This window comes from Hyaena hyaena, unplaced genomic scaffold, assembly GCF_003009895.1.
Source record: "Hyaena hyaena isolate Hyena2069 unplaced genomic scaffold, ASM300989v1 scaffold_612, whole genome shotgun sequence".
NCBI classification, from domain to species: Eukaryota; Metazoa; Chordata; class Mammalia; order Carnivora; family Hyaenidae; genus Hyaena; species Hyaena hyaena.
The window spans coordinates 728,631-749,054 of record NW_024081246.1 but is presented as its reverse complement, the minus strand read 5'-3'; the positions used below and the strand labels follow the sequence as shown (position 1 = coordinate 749,054).

At 51.8% G+C, this 20,424-nt stretch overlaps 2 protein-coding genes across 4 annotated transcripts in view; one reads left to right on the top strand and one right to left on the bottom strand.

The window, feature by feature from the left end:
• The window catches only part of TRAPPC12 (trafficking protein particle complex 12), a 73,130-nt gene extending 60,526 nt beyond the window's left edge, over positions 1-12,604 (bottom strand). The window contains exons 1-2 of the mRNA XM_039257374.1: positions 12,489-12,604; positions 6,295-7,486 (exon numbers count right to left, since the gene is read on the bottom strand). Of these exons, the coding sequence (XP_039113305.1) occupies positions 6,295-7,482 (1,188 nt within the window). The 5' untranslated portion in view covers positions 7,483-7,486; positions 12,489-12,604. The remainder of the gene's footprint in view (positions 1-6,294; positions 7,487-12,488) is intronic.
• A 2,916-nt stretch (positions 12,605-15,520) lies between these two features.
• EIPR1 (EARP complex and GARP complex interacting protein 1) overlaps positions 15,521-20,424 on the top strand; it is a 126,115-nt gene continuing 121,211 nt past the window's right edge. For 2 of the 3 annotated variants that reach the window (XM_039257377.1, XM_039257376.1), the window contains exon 1: positions 15,540-15,662. In XM_039257377.1, the coding sequence (XP_039113308.1) occupies positions 15,621-15,662 (42 nt within the window). In that variant the 5' untranslated portion in view covers positions 15,540-15,620. Of the gene's footprint in view, positions 15,663-20,424 lie in introns of all 3 variants that reach the window. The other variant, XM_039257378.1, reaches the window with a different exon arrangement.

The following is a 20,424-nucleotide window of genomic DNA, read 5'->3' as shown; positions in this document are numbered from 1 at the left end:
CAGGGCAGAGTGGGGAGGGACCACGGCAGGGCAGAGTGGGGAGGGACCACGGCAGGGCAGAGTGGGGAGGGACCACGGCAGGGCAGAGTGGGGAGGGACGTTCGTCACACCGTGAGCCGCAGAGCTGCCACGGGGCCGAGGCAGTCCGCTCCTGGGTACGAGGTTCGCACCCAAGAGGAAAGGAAACGTGTCCACAGAAAAACCCGCTCTCGGGTGCGTGTGAGCGGCCGTGTTCATAAAGGCCAAAAAGTGGACACAGATCCAATGCCCACAAGGGGGGATGGGCAATACGACGTGGACCGGCACAAACACGGCTACTTGACAATACAGAGCAACGAGGTGCTGACGCGTGTGCACGGGTTGGGCCCCCGACGGTGTCATCCTAAGGATGACCTGGCATGAAGGACCGGGTGTTGGGGGCCCGTTCGTACGAGACTAAGCAGAGAGGGTCGGTGAGACAGAGATCGGCGCTTGCCCGGGGCCGGGGCGGGGCACACGGGAAGAGAGCGGGAGGGAAGCGGCTGGGCCTCTGGGAGACACAAGCCTCGCGAGAACTGGTGGTGGGGGGGCCGCACGGCCCTCCAGACGCTGAAAACCAGGGAGCTGTGCGTCACACGCGTGACCTGTTTCCATAAAGCCGTAAGACTAAAGCCAAGCCAGCCCTCTTTCCTGGGGAGGCCCTACGGGGCGGAATGGGGCAGACGCTCCCCGGGGAGGCAGCCTGGCCCGCTCACCGGATGGCGTGGCCCGGCCCCTCCAGGTCTTCCACGCGCACGCGCCTCGGCCCAGTTAAGCAAACGTGGGTCAGGAGCCCGGGGAAGGCCCGTCTGTGAGCGTGGGGACGAAAGCGGCTGAGTGACCTTGGCTTCTGCCCGTCCCCCAGCCACTGGGGCCGGACCGTCCTGATGTGAAAAAGGGACTGTTTCAGCCACCAGGCGCCCGCGAGACAAGACTTATGATGGACGTCGCGTCCAGAGCACGATGGGAGGGCATCTCTGAAGTGCTGGACGGAAAAGAGAATCTGTCAACCTTGAACTTTACGCTGTAAACATACTGCGCATCCAGAAAAACCCCATCTTTAGAAACGCACATGAGGGGGCGCCTGGGTGGCTTAGTCGGTTGAGCGTCCGACTTTCGCTTAGGTCATGATCTCGCGGTTCGTGGGTTCGAGCCCCGCGTCGGGCTCTGTGCTGACTGCCAGCTCAGAGCCCAGAGCCTGTTTCGGTCTGTGACTCCCTCTCTCTCTGACCCTCCCCTGCTCACGCTGTCTCTCTCTCTCTCTCCTAGAAATAAATAAAAAAAAAAAAAAAAAAAAAAAAAAAAAAAAAAAAAAAAAAAAAAAAAAAAAAAAAAAAAAAAAAAAAAAAAGAAACGCACATGAGGACGAAACAACCGAAGCTGAGACTATCTGAAGCTGGCAGAGCTCCAGGAGCAGGCGCGCCTTTGGCTTCCGGGAGGTTCCTGACACAGGACTCAAAGCGGCCCCGGGAAGGGGGTTTCATGCAGACCGTGCGGGTTTCCCCGAGGGCACTCCTGTCGAATCTGACTGCGGGAAGGGGGCGGGGGCCGGAGAAGCGGGGGCAGGGGAGGGGCTGGTGGAAGGATCCGGTCCCCAAGGGCGCATCAGGCGTGTGGGTCCCCTGGCACAGGCGGAGCAGGCTGGGACAGGCCCCGGGCCCCTGCTGTCCCCGGCCCGGCCCTACTCCCCTAGCCACGGACCCGCTGCTGCTCCTGCTTTGTCCTCCCTCTGCTCCGTCCCCTCTTAGCGAGCAGGCACCGTGCAAACAATACTCCCAACCCTTACTCGTTCTGAGCTCTTTCCCCACAAACTGCCCTTTCACTTCTTTAAGAGAGGCCACGGGGCGCCTGGCCGGCTCCGCTGGTTAAGCGGCCGACTTCGGCTCAGGTCATGATCTCACGGTTCGTGAGTCCGAGCCCACGTCGGGCTCTGTGCTGACAGCTTGGAGCCTGGAGCTGCTTCAGACTCTGTGTCTCCCTCTCTCTGCCCCTCCCCCACTTGCATTCTGTGTCTCTCTCTAAAATAAATAAACATTAAAGAAAGAATTAAAACAAGACCCAGAAGAGACCTATGGATGACCACGACGAGCCGAAAGAGCCTGTCCTCCTTCTGACGCGGCTCTGGCGGGAGGGCGTGACGCACACTTGCCATTAAGCCGCGAACTTAGCGCAGACTGCTGTGGACGTGACTTCGTAAAGAAACACATTCAAAATCTTCTCAAGTTTTATCCCACAGGAAGGTAATTGTTAATTAGGTACCAACAGGTGAACAGTTTGGAAAAAAGTCAAACACGAGTGTTTGAGAAAGCTGATCGTGAACGAACAGGTCTGCAAAGTAACAGTGACGAAGGAGCAGCTTATTAACAGGCAAATCCGAGAAATGGTTTTAAAAGCCTGGTGTGCACAGAAAGTTACTAAAAAACCAATCTAAAGTCCTCTGGCAAATAAACACAGCCCGTTCATTCAAGGTTAACCATATGGTTTTCCTTTTGTTTTGGGAATGAAAGGTTCTTCGCAGGATGGTATACAAGGGAACACACATCTAGCGCATTCGTTACGTGGGAGGGTCAGAGGGATTTTGGGAACTACTCTTGGTTCAAATTTCAATTTGCCACGAGGCTCCCAAAACAGCCACTGTGAACTGCAAGACGTTACTGAGGGCCCTGCAGGGAATGAAAAGAATCGCTGCCTCCTGCTTGGCCGCTTGCATCTTGCCCATGTGTGTGTGGGGGGCATCTCAAGTCCCTGCTGACTCGAGGGACATCCCGGGTACTGTACTGCATGGTTAGCAGCGTCGAATTGGGGACGGAAGTAACAGGGGTTTCCAAGTGGGGGTGGGGGTGGAGGACCTGTGCCAGGATCTCACGTGACTCAGCCCCAGTGAAGCCAGCATGGGGCGTCAGCGCTTCCGGAATGAGTCTGACGCTTGGGGCGCCTGGGTGGCTCAGTCGGTTAAGCGTCCGACTTTGGCTCAGGTCATGATCTCGCGGTTCGTGGGTTCGAGCCCCGCGTCAGGCTCTGTGCTGACTGCCAGATCAGAGCCTGGAACCTGTTTCAGATTCTGTGTCTTCCTCTGTCTCTGACCCTCCCCTGCTCACGCTGTCTCTCTCTCTCTCAGAAATAAATAAAACATTTAAAAAAAAAAGATTAAAAAAAAAAAAAGGTATGAGTCTGACGCTAATCAGCCTGCCCCTTGTTTGGCGCTCGTGGCCCCATCCGTGAAATGTCACGTGCTCACCCTAGACCTCGTGCGAACCAAAGCAAAGCAGCAGGACACATTTCCCAAATGCCCTCCAACCTCTGGGTGCGACGTCGTTTCCATGGCAACCTTGGATTTCCCCCCTGAGTTACAATCAGTGGGGGAAGCAAACTGCAAACCACAGATGGTCTGGGAAGGAAGGGCTGGAAGGCCAGACCCGCGGAGGTCACAGGAATGGAGCAGCAGAGCACGGAGAGCCCAGGAGGGGGCAGGGAGGAGACGCGGAGCAGAGCACTAACGCCCCCACTGCGGGGAAGGACCGCGTGAAGCCGTCGATCAAATCCCACACTGCCAAGCATCCCTGAACTCAGAGTCCATGGTGGAAATCACCAGAAAGGTCCTGCAAAGGTAAGTGTATGCTCAGTACACTCCGCCGGAGAGGGGGGACAGGACGCCTCAGACACCACCCGGTAAACAGTATGCGCACAATAAATGTGTGTTTGGTGCCCGGATATGCTGTCAAGACTGACATGCAAACTGTCCAAGGCTGGCGAGCTCACTTTTCTAGGTCCCTAGAAAATACCCAAGGGCGCCAGGCCCCCAGCGGGGCACTCGACCTGGGCTCAGCGGTGCACCAACGCTCACCGAGGTTTAGCAAGGCCACGACACTCCCTCCACACGCTGGGCTTTCCGACCCAGCCACGGGGGTGCGGCGGGGCCGCGGGAGACCGCCGGTCCCTCCTCCAGCTCCGGGGGGACCGATGTGTGCAGGGCCGGAGGCTGGCAGCCTGGCCGGGGCGGTGCCCCCCACGCACGGGCGTGCAGCCCCTGATGATCCCCCCTGTGGTCTGCTCAATGCGCGGAACCGCCCGCCAGCGAGCTGACTGAACCAGCGAGTGTTGTCTGTGTGTGCATGTGTGTTGTGTGTGCCACGTGCGCGTCACGTGTCGTGTATCATGTTGTGTCTTGTGTCACATGCTATGTTACATGTGCATCACGTGCTGCACCGTGTGTCATGTGTGTCATGTGTTACATGTGTGTTGTGTCACGTGTGTGGAGTGTGGAGTGTGTGAACATTTTTACCACACTGTGCACGCTTCAGGTCATCTCGTAACTAGACTTTCAAATTTAATAAATATAAGCCTCATTAAAAATTCTGCTTCTCATCATTTCTATTTTCATTTTATTTATTTATTTTTAAAGTTTACTTATTTATTTTGGGAGAGTGCACCCGCACACATGGGGGAGGGGCAGGGAGAGAGAATCGCAAGCCGGCCCCACGCTCAGTGCAGATCCCGACCGAGGGCTCCATCTCACAAACTGAGAAATCGTGACCCGAGCCAAAATCAAGTGTCAGACAGATGCTCAACCGACTGAGCTCCCCAGGTGCCCCTGCACCATTATTTTTATTTTTATTTATTTTTTTTAAATGTTTTATTTATTTCTAGGAGAGAGAGAGAGAGAGAGAGACAGCGTGAGCAGGGGAGGGTCAGAGAGAGAGGGAGTCACAGACTGAAACAGGCTCCAGGCTCTGAGCTGGCAGTCAGCACAGAGCCCGACGCGGGGCTCGAACCCACGAACCACGAGATCATGACCCAAGCGAAAGTCGGACGCTTAACCGACTAAGCCACCCAGGCGCCCCCATTATTTTTAATACCTACATAAACATTCCGCTATAAAGATGGGGCAAATGTACTCGACCGGCCTCTGATAAAGGGCTTTTAGACTGTTTCAGATGCTTTGCAATAATAAACCACACACTCCAACGGACGTCCCCAAAGCTGGGTATTTGTATGCCAGGAACGGTATTTCCTATATTATAAAAATAATTCCTAAGAGTGGGATTTCTGGATCAAATAATGTACACATTTGGATGCTGATTTAAAAACTTTAAGAAAGTTTGTACCAATTTCTGCTCCCGGCAGGGCTGCTCATGACAGGCTATTCCCCACACTGTGTCAAGCACGGGACACTTGTGAATGAAATGCCTAATGAGGTGGCAGAAAATGTAGGGGTACCTGGGTGGCCAGTCAGTTAAGCGTCCAACTCTTGATTTCGGCTCAGGTCAGGATCTCACAGCTCATGAGTTCGAGCCCCGCACTGGGCTCTGCGCTGACAGTGTGGAGGCTGCCTGGGAGTCTTTGCCTCCCTCCCTCCTTCCTCCCTTTCTCTGCCCCTCCTCACACTCCCTTTCTCTCTTAAGATAAACATTAAAAATAAGTAAGATAATGGAAAATGGAAAAAATCTTACTGTCTTTGATTTCTAGATTTAACTTTTTTTTTAATTTTTTTTTTTAAATTTGTTTCTAGGAGAGAGAGAGAGAGAGACAGTGTGAGCAGGGGAGGGTCAGAGAGAGAGGGAGTCAGACTCTGAAACAGGCTCCAGGCTCTGAGCTGGCAGTCAGCACAGAGACCGACGCGGGGCTCGAACCCATGAACCGCGAGATCATGACCTAAGCGAAAGTTGGACGCTCAACCAACTAAGCCACCCAGGCGCCCCTAGATTAAACTTTTCTATGTTACTGTTTATTCTACAGAACATTCATACATTTTTGTAATTTGTTATTCTGTGGGGCCATTCATATTTTTCTTAATGAAATGTATAAAAACTCTTTCTACATAAAGCATGTTATTTGGTAAACAAAAAAACAAAGGAATGGGGGCTTATTTACTGAAGCTTAAATGTTACAAATAACGTGATCACACAAGGCTCACAGCCATTTCAGAGAATTCTGATGTAACTCTCTACCTTGCTGGCGTTCACTTCCAAGACTCGGATTAGTGCCTTAAACACATTTTATTAGGGAAGTAAACATGGTTCCAAATTAACTAGTGACATAACAGACTCTCAAAATGAGAATTTTAGAAATTGCTGAAAAAGGTGGATTTTTCAGTCCTTGAAGGTATTTATATGTGCGTGTATACACACGTGCACGCGTGCGCACACACATACACACACACATGAATGGGGCATGAGGGAGAACCCAGGGAAAACAGAACGAGAAGGATGGGAGCCGGATGTGGACCCGGAAGGACCTGCTTCCGGGGAAGCGCTTCGCGAGGCGCCCCGCACCTACCTGGACGTTGTCGAACTTGAGGCCTGGCATGGTGAGGCTCTCCTTGTCCACGAACACCGTGCTGTATTGCTGGGCTGCCACAGAAATCAGGATGTCCCGGGTCCCCTCCCCGGGAAGCCAGGCGTCACTTCTGCGATCCATCTCGCTCATGCTCAGGGCGGTGGCAAATGGGTCCTCGCTCCCTGCGAACACGGCCTGGATCTGGGAAAATGGTTTTGGGGACTGAGGAATTTCTAGGGAAGTCGGGGAAACACCCGATTCTGACTTCTCAATCCCTGCGGAGGGAGCAGGCTCAGCAGAACCCGGGGATCTCTCTCCCACCGGAGTGGAGAGTGAAGACCGTTTTTCTGGAATGGAAGAGCCCGCGTTGGGGTTACTGACAGAGATGAAAGTGGAGGTGGTGAAGGAATCAAAGAAGTCCGAGGCCAAGGAATTAGTGCTGGTGGGGTCTCCAAAAAATTTACTGAGGCTGGGGCTTGGCTGGACTGCCTGGGGAGGGGTCTTGGCCACTGCGTCGCTGGCACCGCTGCAGCTAGGAGACTTCACCATCTGGGACTGGAAGCCGTCCCGCAGCAGCAGGGGCGGCTGGGAGTGGGCAGGGAGCGACTGGCTGAAAATGGTGCATACGGGCACGGGCTCCTCCTTCCGAGGGGACTGTCTGGAAGGCGGGCTGTGCCCCTGACTCTCCGGGCCCAGGTCCTCGGCACCCTCCTCTCCCAAGGCGGGCGCACCTTTTACTTCTTCGAGCTCCGGGTCGGGGGTGGAATCGGAGCCGCCTTTAGGTGCACGGTCCCCAGTGTCCCTGTCACTTCCAGTGTTACTGCTCAGGGTGTCGGCTGCTCCTTCCTCCAGCAGACTTTCCGGTGTGGGATCAGCGTGACCGTCTGCAGGCTCCACGACACCCTGCAAACAGCCCAGCTCGGCTGCGTCGTCTTCGCTGTTGTTTGGAGAGTCAGAAATGAGGACGCTTTCCATCATGTGCTCATTAAGCTTATCCACAAAGTTATTAGAATCTTCCGATATAGTCTCGTTCTCTTCAGACCCAAACTCGTCTCCACCGAGGTCGATGGTCTCCTCATGATAAAGGAGCTGACCCTGTTCTCCCTGCGGAGTGGTGCTCCCGGCTCGCTCCTCGGCAGCACCAGAGTCCTCAGGTGCACTCCCGCCTGCACCGTTAGCGTTCTCCATGGTCCTGAAGCCAAGACAGAAATGAACCAACCTCATCAGCTTTCTCTGTTATTACTGAGCTGATTTAAACTCAAAAACAAATGGTGGCTACGGGACATCATACATTTGCTTAAACCCACGGAATGCACAATGCAAGACCGAGCCCTAATGTGAACTATGGACTCTGCAGCATAATGATGTGTCAGTGCAATGCACTACCAGTAACACAGTACTGCCCACGGGAGGCACAGTGTACACGGAAGCCACTAAACCTCCAGCTGCTCCAAAAAGTGAAGGCTATTAGAAAATATTTATCCAGCTATCTATCAACTGATCAATTGATCGATCACGGTTAAAAGACACATACCATCTTAACCATTTTTGAGTTAATATTTAAGTGGCATTAAGTGCATTCAGTGCGCAGCCATCACCACCATCCATCTCCTGTCATCTTGCAAAACTGAAACAAAGTCCCATTAGACACTAATTCCCCAGGGCCCTCCCCGCACCCCCTGCCAGCCCGGATAACTGGCTTCTACTTTACGACGCCATAAGCTTCATTACTCTACGCACTTCATTTAAGAGGGAAGCCATGGTATTTGTCCTTTTGTGACTGGCTTATTTCACACAGCATAATGTCTTCAAGGTTCGCCGAGGCGGCAGTGTGCAGGAATCCCTTTTTTATTTAAGGCTGAATAACACCCCATTGTGTCCAGACACCACATTTTGTTTATCTACTCATCCACTGATAAACACGTGGGTGGCTTCCACACTCCGGCTACTGTGACTGTGGGTAGGAATGTGTGTGTACAAACATCTCTGAGTCCCTGCTTTCAATTCTTTTGGGTATACACACTCAGTAGCAGGATTGCTGAATCTTATGACAATTCGACTTTCAATTTTTTTGAGCAACCAACAAAGTGGTTGCACCATTTTACATTCTGTGCAACAGAGCACAAGGGTTTTGTTTCCTCCACATCCTTGACGACACCTGCTAATCTTTGTCTGACACTGGCCATCCTAACGGGGCTGAGGTCTCCAGCCTTTTAAACCTGACTTCTTCTTTAAGATTCATTTGAAGATGCCCTCTTCCAACCTGTGATAATCTCTCCTCATCCCCCTGAATCGAGTGTGAGCCAGAAAACTCATGCCAAGACACAGGCACACTCACTGAGGCACGCTGACGGCTGGAGCCGACGGCCGCAAACCAGACCAGTTACCAGTGCACACCAGGCCCTCAGCACTGACTTAAGACTTGTGCGTGTACGTTCTTCCTGGACCCTCAGAACCACCCTAAGACCTTCTCCATCAGGCAGGTGAGGCAGCTGATGCCTGCAGAGTTCAGGCAGCTTGCTCAACACTGTGCCACTAGTGAGAAACCAGGGCCAGTTAGAGCTGAAATGTGCTCCCGTGGTGACGGGTATCTGAGGTGTCTTTCAGTTTTGGATACTACAAACAGCGCCATTATGAACATTCTTGAACATGTCACCTGGTGCACATACGCAAATTTCTTCTTGTTGTCAAACATTATGTGTGGGGTGCCTGGGTGGCTCAGCTGTTTGAGCATCTGACTCCTGGTATTAGCTCAGGTCATGACCCCAGGGTCGTGGGATAGTGCCCCACGTTGGGCTCTGTGCTGAGCATGAAGCCTGCTTAAGATTCTTTCTCTCCCTCTCCCTTTGCCCCCTCCCCTGCTTACACTCTCTCTCTAAAGTAAAATAAACGTTACACGTATGTTGGTCACAAGAAGACACCTCTTCTTCCTTCCTAGAAAATGCCAAATTGGCTTCCTAAGTGCTTGTACCAACTTACACGCATGGTAGCAGTGTGAAAATCTTGTTTCACACATTCACCTACACCTGGTACTGTCAGATTTCTTAATTACCATCAAGAATAGATAAAAAATTCCTGGAACTCAATCAGACAATAAACAACCCAACAGAAAAATAGGCAAAAATTTGAACAGGCTGAAAAGGATACACATTTCACAAGCATGTATCTGGTGACTCAATAGCCATACATCTTCATTTTTCCAGGACGCTCCCACTTCACGCCCATGATTACTGTAAAATTAAGTACCTATTTTTTGTTTTCAGGAACAGAATTTAGTGATTCATCACTCACATGTAACACCCAGTGCTCAACGTGACAAGTGCCCTCCTTAATCCCCTTCACTTATCTAGTCCACCCCCCACCCACCTCCTTCTATGGACCCTCAGTGTGCGCCCTATCGCTGAGAGTCTCTTATGGTTTGGTTCCCTCTCTCTGTCTCTCTCCCCCTCCTCCTGTATGTTCACCTGCTTTGTTTCTTAAATTCCACTGAGTACCTCTTTTCACTCTCAGGAGTCCCGGTGAAGACAGGAGTGCTTCTACGACCTACGTATCACAGAGGGGTTCCCATGCAGGGTACCATCAGCTATGACCGTGAATGCTTATAAACAGCAAATCCAAGCAAAATACCTGACCTCCCCTTCCAAAGATGAAAAAAAAAAATTGGACACCAGCACTGCCCATAGGCACAATAGATAGCATGTTGAAAACGGAACACTAAATGTAAAATGAACGAGCCTGCTAGATTTAACGCACCATTGTTTGAACCTCACAAATCTAATTTAGCACAAAGGAGTAGAAAAAGCAGTATGATTTTCTGTATAAAGTTCAAAACCATGTAAATTAAACAATATATTGTTTTAGGAATACAAGTGCAAGAGCAAGGTGATGCTAATACCCAATTCATCTGGAGAGGGGGCTGGGGCTGGTGGCAAGGGAAAGTCTGGTCAGGGAGGGACACAGGAGAAAGCCATCGACAACCGTGCATTTCGTATGCTGAGGGCAGAAGACCGGGCCGGTGTGTACGTGATCTCTGTGTATCTTCATGAATATTACGTGTAGTCATTACATTCCATAGCGAAAAACTGGAAAAGCACATGTATCTGTTTGTGGTTTGTGTGTACTATAATCACTTCTATTATTGGCTTAATAATTTTTATTAAGCCACAGACATTTTAGCTTATGTTAGCATCAACATGGTAGCAAAGAAAGTGAACTTTCTGTTCAGGTGAGTGCTTTGCACAAGGCCCTTAATTAACGCCTCATGATTTCTCTTTTTTTTTTAATTAAAAAAAATTTTTTAAATGTTTTATTTATTTCTAGGTGAGAGAGAGAGAGAGAGACAGCGTGAGCAGGGGAGGGTCAGAGAAAGAGGGAGTCAGACTCTGAAACAGGCTCCAGGCTCTGAGCTGGCAGTCAGCACAGAGACCGACGCGGGGCTCGAACCCACGAACCGCGAGATCATGACCTAAGCGAAAGTCAGACGCTTAACCGACTAAGCCACCCAGGCGCCCCTCATGATTTCTCTTTAAGTGCTAACTTTACGTAATTATTTGAGAACTGAAAAGTTTCATTAAAAACAATTAAAACCACAATAGTGCAGATTATGGACATGATGCTGGAATTCCAAGTTGTTTTTTTTTTCCAGATTGCAATAGTGTAAACCCTATTTCCATGAAAACATATGCCATTTAGTGGAAATCTAATTAGCATGGACTTTCAAAGGCCCCCATGTAAAGAACCCACAATACATCAAACATTTTACATTTATGATCTTATTTTTTTAAATATTTATTCTGAGAGAGAGAGAGAGCAAGCAGGCGAGGGACAGAGAGAGAATCCCAAACAGGCTCTGTGCTCAGCTCAGAGCCCAAATCGGGGCTCGATCCCACAACCCGGGACCATGACCTCCGTGGAAATCAAGAGTAGGGGTGCTTACCTGAGCCACCAGCGCACCAACATGTACTGTCCTATTTAACGCTCAGGACCAACTTATAAAGTACTGCTATTACGTCCATTACTCAGCAGGGAAAAACCAAGGGATTTGGCCAAAGTCACACTGCCAGCGCTTGCTGCTGCAGGACCTCTACCCAGGTTTTCCTGCCTCTGCTCTCCAGGTTCGGTTGCTGGGACAGATCATGATCCAGAGCAACAGGGGTGAATTCCGGAATAACACTGGGCACAAGCTCTGACGACCTGCTTGAGTGCCAGCTTCACTGCTCAGTGCCCTCTGAGGGGTAACTTCACCTCTCAGGCCTGGTTTCTGGGACTGTGCACCGGGGTGATGAGGGACAAACAGTGGCTGGTGCACAGGCACTTTCAGGCCGCAGTGAACCACACACACAAGCACAGTAGCTGCAATTTTAGTGAGGCGGCACACTGCTAACACAGGGTCTTGGATGCCTGAAGATCCCGTCAGGAGCCACAGGATGTGAGGACGCAGGGAAAGGTGCCGCCACTTAAGTGTCCCTTTGCGCTCCCCCTGCCCCCCCTCCCGCCACAGCGGGCCGGTTCCTGAGCTGTCACTCGGTACCATCTCCTGAACCCACGAAAAGAAGCCAGGGGTAAGGTATTTGGATGCAAGGACACCCGATCTTCCAACGACCATAAAAAGGTAGACACTGTAGGTCCCAGTGTCACTGGTCCAAGCGTGAGGAAAACCGACACGTTTAGAAGCTGTCTGTGAGCCCCGTGTTTAAAACCAACGCTGTCAGTCTACACAGCGCACAGACTCTATCGGTCAGTTCGGCCCCGAACGTTGCACTGGAAGGGATCAGGCTGTGTAATCACACGCAACATTCACTGTGGCGTCTGTGCTTTCGCACAAACCGCCGCGTTTTACCCGCGCAGCACCGAGTCTGGGTGGGCAGGTCACGGCTGTCCACAAACAGCACACCGCCAAGAAGAGATACCAGAGGGGCTTGCTCGGGGCGGGGCCGAGCTGCTGAGGGAGACCCCCAAGGAGGAGCCCCCGGGGAGGGCACCCCCGGGGGTCCCTTAGGAGGAGCCCCGCGGGAGAAGCCTCCAGGGGACGAATCCCCGGAGAGGAGCTCCCCAGGGAGACACAGAAGGGACGCCCTCTCCCCGCGGGAGGAGCAGCCAGGGGACAAGCCAGCGAGGGGCCGGGGTCAGGCCGGCGGGGCTGCGTTTGGGGACGACCCGAGCCCCCTCCCCACAGCCCGGGCCCTGAGTCTCACCTGCCACCCGCCCACTGGGGTTGGAGACACAGTCACGGACAGCGGTGACCAGAGTCCGGAGGAGAAGGTGGAAGAAGACCGGAAGGAGGGACTCGAGCCGGCACTTTCTCCGGCTTTTGCGCCTGCGCGCTCTGGGCGGGCTGTCTGATTCCGCGCATGCTCAGTGCGGGAGCCGGCTGCTCCGCGCGTTTCCGGTTGGTGCTGCGGTGGGTGGAGCTTGCGCGCCGTGACGGTCAGGTGGGCGGGGACTGGGCGGTGATAATTGACACATCCCTCGGGTTGGGGAGGGAAATCAGTCTGATACTCGGGTTACAGGGAAACCTGGGCCGGAGGGGCAGGTGGAAGAGATAAGATTAGGCACTTTCTTTTGATTCCTGGCGAAAACACCCAAGAAATACTTATTTTTAGAGATTTCTCTTTGTGCTTGCCAGTATTTTCTGCTTGTATAGCCGTGCATTTGTTCTTGTGTAATAATAATACTAACCATAAAGATGGTACTAATGATATCAGTAATAGGTGGGTAGATTTAACCCAGCAGCATAAAGACTCTGCATTCTCTTAGCTCCACGACTTAATCAATCTCAGGGGGGGGAGATGATGGGTAAGATGCTCAGATCTGTGTGTCTGCTTCCTCGGTTTTTACTGTAATCACTGAGGGCTCTGTATTCATCCAGCAGCTATCCATCAAACCTTAACTGTGACTGCCAGGACGCGAGGCGCTGGGATACAACAGAGCAAAGCCATTTTTGTCTTCCTTTCATGAATGATTTTTCTTATATTATTTTAGTTTTGACAAAAAAAAACCGTATATATTGAAGATGTGCAATGTGATGTCATGACATATGTATACATCGTGAAATGAGTATCACAATTAAACTAACATATCCACCATGCAGATCAGTTACCTTTTTTTGTGGGTGTGTGATGAAGACGCTTGAGATCTACTCTCAAAAGTTTCACCTAGCGACGCCTGGGTGGCTCAGTCGGTTTAGCGTCGGACTTCAGCTCAGGTCATGATATCACGGTTTGTGGGTTCGAGCCCCGCATCGGGCTCTGTGCTGAAAGCTCAGGGCCTGGAGGCTGCTTCAGATTCTGTGTCTCCCTCTTTCTCTGACCCTCCCCTGCTCATGCTGTTTCTCTCTCTCTCTCAAAAATAAATAAAACATAAAAAAATGTTTCACTTATAGGGTACATTATTAAGTAGGTCTTCAGAACTTATTCACCTTATAATTGAAAATTTGTATCCCTTGATCAATATCTCATTCTCCTCAGCCTCAGATAAGCGCCATTCTAATGCTACAATGATTCTTTTTAATGTTTATTTATTTTTGAGAGGGGGAGGGGCAGAGACACACACACAGAATCTGAAGCAGGCTCTAGGCTGTGAGCTGTCAGCACAGACTCATAGATGGTGAGATTGTTACCTGAGACGAAGTTGGACGCTTGGCCAACTGAGCCACCCAGGTGTCCCTCTCCTACAATGATTTCAATAGTTTTTTGTTTTTTTTAAATTCACATTTCACATGTAAGTGTAATCATGCAGGATTTGTCCATGTTTGGCTGTTCTCACTTAAGAGAATGTCGTCCAGACTCATCTATGTTGTCGCAAATGACAGGATTTCCTTCTTTTCTTAACATTAAGTAATATTCCACTGCGTGTGTGTGTGTGTGTGTGTGTGGGCACGGGTGAGTGCCGCACTTGGTTTATCCATTGATTTTTCTATGGACACTTAAGTTGTTTCCATGTCTTGACCACTGTGATTAAGGCTGTTCTGGACATGAGGGTGCAGATATCTCTTTGACATAGTGGTTTTATTTCCTTTGACTCCCAGAAGGGGGATTGCTGGAGTATATGTCGTTCCATTTTTAAGTTTTTGAGGAAACTCCATACTGTTTTCCATTGTGGCTGTCCCCATTTACATGCTCACCAACAGGTATAAGAGTTCCCCTTTCTCCACTGCCTGCCAACACTTGCTATTTTTTGACTTTCTGATACTAGCAATTCTTACAGATGTGAGGTGATCTCATTTGTCAAGAAGATTGATTAAGTGTAGAGAAAAAAATTAAACACGGTTGTAGGAGTGCGTGGTCTTCTAAACCAGTGGAATTCAGTTTAATGAGCGGGATTCTGTTATGACACTTTTGGACTCCATGCAATTTCACTTCTGTCTGCCAAGGACACCGTCTGTCAAGGCAGATACCTTGGAAATGCTAAGTCCTCTACGACAAAGCTTGGAGACGGCCAGGGAACCCAAGGTCTTCCAGCACCTTCCCATTCAGAGTCAAATGCTGGTCAGGTGCCTGGCATCACTCATCAGCATTGGTAGGTAGTACATCCTCCCCGAAGCCCTCCCTCCCGTCCTTCCCCAAGTGCGGACACTGCTCCACGCCGGAGGCCTGAGGGAGCATGGCCCCTGACCTTGAGGACCCTGGGCAGAGCCTAGGTGCGTCAGACAGGCCAGGCGCACATCCTAGCTCCCCACTTTACGACCTCCATGCCCTCATCCGTTGGTCACATTTGCAGCCTCTCATCTCTAAAATCCAAGTATGACACCTTAGTCTCACGGTCAGAGAGCGGAACCTTAAGTCGGCTTCGGTAAAGCCTCGGTCTCCGCGCGGGGCAGAGCACTAACGGTAACAACAAAGGGCCGCGCCACAGCCCCAGGTGAGCGATTGGACACGCGGCGCCGAAGGCTCCGGCAGGGGACGTCCCGGTGCCCCCCCACCGCGGGCTGGGGGCGGAGCGACGACCCCGCGAGGCCCTGGCGCCCGCCCCTCCCAGTTCCCCTCCTCCCGGGCCCTCCCCCACCGCTCGACCCCACCAGCCCTGCCCCCTCAGGGGCTCGCGACCCGGCTCCTCCCCGCCGGGCCCGCCTCCCGGCGTCAGTAGGGTCGAGAGCCCGGATAGAATGAAATGAGCATGCGCACGAGCCCGGCGCCTCTGCCATTGGCCGCCGGCGAGGAGCGTACCGATGACGTATCAGGAAAATACAGGAAGTGTGGCCTACGGGAGCCGACGTAGGCCGAAAGAGCTCGCGGTTCCGTGCAGCCTGGGAGGGAGGGAATGAATGGGTGCTGAGCGGGGGCGCGCCGGCTCTAGGGACAGGCCTTCAGCGTGTGAGCGGCCGCGGCATGGAGGACGACGCGCCGGTGATCTACGGGCTGGAGTTCCAGGTCGGTCCCGGAAAGTCCCCCGCGCCGCGCACTTTGTACAGCGAGGCCCTCCCTGCATCCCAGCTCCCCCGTCCCGGGAGGGCCCGGAAGATTCGGGGGGCCCCTTTACGGGACGTGGTTACCCAGGAAGGCCCAGGGTCCTGCGTCCTGTGCCCACGACCCCCGGCCTGGGAGCCCCCCCCGCCGCCCCTCCCCCAGCCGCCCTTGGACGGTTGCCGCGGGCCTGATTCCCGCCGCTCTCTGCAGGGTGGCAGCTTGTGTGCGTTTTCCTCCCGCCTTGGAGCTCCCAGAGGCGGCACCATATCCATGATTTTGGGGAGGGGGAGGGCGGTGAGGGGGTCGTTTAATTTGGACACAGTGTTAAATTTACCCAAGAGTTGCAAAGATAAACGCAAAGTTCTGTTGCCTCCTTCGCCCAGCTTCCCCTAATGTTGACGATCGCACGACTATGGCACATCGATCAACGCCTAGAAATCAGCATCGGTATAATCCTATGAACCGAGCCACAGACTCTATTCGGGTCTCACCTCTTTCCCACTAATGTCCTGTTTTTCCTCATCCTGTACTCCAGTGCCTGTTCACCGTGACCAGCACGTAGTAGGTGCTCAGTAAATGTCTGAAGTGCGTGAACCCCCACAGTGTACGCGGGGAAGCGGGGATGCGCTTCCGGTTTGGCAGGACAGCTAGGAAGCCTGTAGGGATGGAGCGGAGGAGTCGGAAGGGCAGGTAGGTCGCATTGTGTAGGACCTGATAGAACCTCGTATTGGTTTCCGTCTCTTCAGGTGGCGTTTGAGAACCTGCTCAAGGCACTTAGGGACACATACAAAGAAACAAAAACAACCTTTGTTCATTGTCTGGAGAAGGTCTGATACAGAATTGTATGCCCCAAATGTGTGTTAAACCATAAATGATCTTTGCTTTGGTGAAGCTTACAGTGAGGGAGGCATGTTAGTTACTAAGAGCCTGCCCACCACCGCACCGGCCAAGTGTAGATCACAGCTCCATCCCTTACTGGCTGTGTAGCCTTGGGCCTCGGTTTCCTTGCCAAGAAAATGGGAAAATGAGCCTCGATCCTCCGTGGCTGTTATGTCAATTAAATGAGTTGATAACATTTAATTCAAAAGCTTTGAACAGTGCCTGGCACATGGTAAGCGTTCAATAAATGTTTATTTATTGTAATGAGACAAAATGCTTACAGATAGGGGCGCCTGGGTGGCTCAGTCGGTTAAGCGTCCGACTTTGGCTCAGGCCATGATCTCACGGTTCGTGGGTTCAAGCCCCGCGTCGGGCTCTGTGCTGACAGCTCGGAGCCTGGAGCCTGTCTTCCGATTCAGTGTCTTCCTCTCTCTCTGCCCCTCCCCTGCTCATGCTGTCTCTATCTCTCTCTCAAAAATAAGTAAAACATTTTAAAAAATGCTTACAGATAAACCCATGCAAGGCAATTTCAAAGTACCCTGAGAGGAACGGGCTGTGATACAGGGTTTGACAGCGGGCTTCATCACCCAAGACTGTGCCTTAACTACCAGCTTTTGAGAGTGGTCCTTGTGTGCAGGGCGCCCTGCTCAAGACTGTGCATGTATTTCACTTAATCTTTAGTTGACCTTGGAGATGTTTTTCTTCCTGTGAGCCAAGGCCACCTAGCCAGGAGATGATAGACTTGGGACTCTAACCTAGATAGGCTTTAAACCCAAGCCAACTTCAAAGCCCCTTAACCACAGAGTTATACTGCTTTCTCCTGGAAGAAGCTCACGTGTGGGCACATGCAAACGGTGCGTATGGGGGGATCTGAGTTTCCCTGGTCATGTGCCACTTAAAGTGTGCACCTTCCACCAGCATACCTAGTAACTTCCTGATCTCAAGAAATCTCCTAAATAACCCAGGGGTTTTGATCTTCCGTGTTGGATTTTTGTTATGTTATTTCACTGGGGTTTGACATGTTTTTTCCTGGATTAATATCAAGGAGTGGATCCTTGCCTGGGGCATCAAATATTTTATCTGAATTTCTCCTTTATCTTAAAAGAAGTAGCACATTTTTGTCCTGCTTTACTTTGGGCAGCTTGTGGGCCATGACATTCTGGAATTCGAAGACCCATTACTATAGTAAAAGTATAAGAGCTGAACATGACAGCGGAGGGCTGGTTTTCAGTGACATTCAAATCACTGTGGAGAGCAGTTTACATTAGAAGGTGGGGATTTGATCATTGACCATTGACTGAAGGTAACAAGGCTTGAGGGCCATACAGGGGTCGTTAAAGTAAAAATGCTGAGCACATTACTGTTCATGGAACATTTTGGTATCCTGTGATTGGCATCTTTTAGCTCATAGGAAGGGACTTTTGGCTTTTATGATTTTAGTTTCTTTTTATTTTTGTGTATTTAAAGTTAAAAAAAATCCATATAATTCTTACAAGTCTTTTAAGAAGTCAGATTGCTGACTCTGATTAAGATCTACAGGCCCTAAACACACCCTTTCCATCTAATCTGATTGCCTGAGAACAATCACATTCAACTTAGCACTTTCTTCCCGTCCTTGGACACCGTGTACTGGCTGGATGTCGTCACGAAGGACTTCGTTTTTTCTGTGCCCTCCCCTGTGTTTCTTTAGACTCCCCGTATAGTTATATAATAATTTCCTGCCAAATCCTTATTTAGGGTCTTCATTTTTCTAGATCTATAAATACTTCTGGCTGCTGATTCAAGTACGGTACCAGGATTTCATTTTTTTCTTGTATAGCTTTCCATTTTCCTGTTGGTGAGGAAATGCTTCTTTTCCCTGTGTCTCATTTCCCTGTGTCTCACCGCTGGGGGTTGGCATTCTGGCCACCCAGAATGCGGGTGCGGCGCCCCGTGCTCGTCCGGGAGGTTGATTGGCCAGGTTGCTGTCTGTGCCGCTGTCCCGTTTCTGGAGACCTGGGCACTGGCGCGCCCTCCCCCACACCCCAGGCCCGTCTGCTTTCTCACAGCCTCCAGTGCGGCTTTCATCCCGTGTGGGGCTTTGTGTCTGTTTCAGTTTTGGCGGACTTTTGTTGAATGGGTAGTAGGTGCCAGGCATCTGACGGGCCGCTTAATTGTCACAACAAACCTGGGCGTAGGGATTGTCCTTTCCCGTTTTAAAATTGAGGACACTCCGGTTGTGAGCAGTGAAACCTCTTGTGATTGTTAGAGATTTCGGTTTCAGGCCGGGTTCCTCCTCTTTGGTGCCCTCTTTGCTCTTGGAGGTGTTTTTTTTTAAATTTTGTTTTGTTTTTGAGAGAGAGAGAGGAGAGAGAGAGTCCCAGGCAGGCCACACGCTGTCAGCACAGAGCTCCGAGTGGGGCTCTATCCCATGACTTCGGGATCATGACCTGAGCTGAAATCAAGAGTTGGACCCTTAGCTGACCGAGCCACCCAGGAGCCCCTGAGGCCTTTTATTCAGAACCAGACACGCTGGCTGCTCTGTGCCAGGTCCTCGTTTATGATACTGCTGCTGTCGGGGGCAGACGGTCAAGCACAGACGTCCCCTTCCTCTCGGTGGACAGCAGGGCTAAGACCTCTTATTTCTTTTTCATCCCCTGGCAGGTGCATAATACCTGTTTGCTAAGTCACTGGGTCAATCAGGTGATTGGCAGGTGGGAGCGAGGCCGCCTCCACAATCCCTGCGAACTGCTTGTGACCCAGGACCTGTGTCCAGGCCACCCCGCGTAGGGCCGTGCGTGGGTCTGGTCATAGGAAGTGGTGTCTGACTTAGGACTGGTCTTCAGCTCCGTGTCGTACTTGTGCTTCCGTAGCTGAGGGGAACACAGGAGAACGCTTTCCTGGGAAGTAGCAGCCTGGGGAGGGGCCTACGGAGCTCAGCCACGTGGAGCGCAAATTTAGCTCAGTTTGGAGCCAATTTCGATGCTTGGCTTTTATTACTGTTTATGTTGTGCAGTTAGAAACCCCACGCCCGTTTCTGGTTCCAGCTCACTCGCTCGCTTCCTTTGGTCTTTTTCATTGTTTTTCCTCCTCAGATACCGTGGCCCAGATTGGATCTATGTGGACATACATGTGTACGCATATGATCTGTGTACGTATGTACCTTCTCTGCGCACAGGTGTCTCGTACAGAGACATGTTTGTATTTCTACAGCTGAGTTTGTCCTCAAGCAGGACCCGTGTTTGCTCTGGTTCCGGCGCTCGGGTGCACGTCGCTCCGGGCCTGTGGCTGAGACCCTCCCCTCCGTCAGGCATCCTCATCCCCGCCTCGTGTGCTGACTGTGGCTCCTTCCCACTTCCTTACTGGGTGCCTCGGCTCTAGGTCCTCCTTGGCGCTGCTGAGGTCGTGTGGGACCCAGTCTGCAGATGTGCGGAGAGCGGAGGGGGGTGTGGGACGGGAAGGGGCGGGGGCGGGCGCCGTCCTCTCCTGGAGCTTTCGAGCCCGAGCCTCTGGCCTCAGAGCCTGTCAGAAAGTTGTACCTGCTCCCGTTTTTCCGGGCGCGGAAGGGCTACCTCGGTGAGGGGGTAGGAGCCGGCCGCTCGCTCCCTGCCCTGGAGAAACGTGCAGCGAGGCCGTCCTGAGGGTCGCAGTGAACATCCTGCTTTGCAACTGTTTGGATTAATATTCCTGTAGCTCCATTCCCTCCTGCTGTTGGTTCGACGTCTGGCGTCCAGGTGGGAGGGTCTGGCTTTTGAAATCTGTTCCATGAAGTGAAACAGACTCTGATGCCACGGAGACCGGGTCGTTCTGGCAGCAGAGTCAGAAGACTGTGTAGACCGTGCGGTTCAGCGTGTCCTCGCCCGGCCAG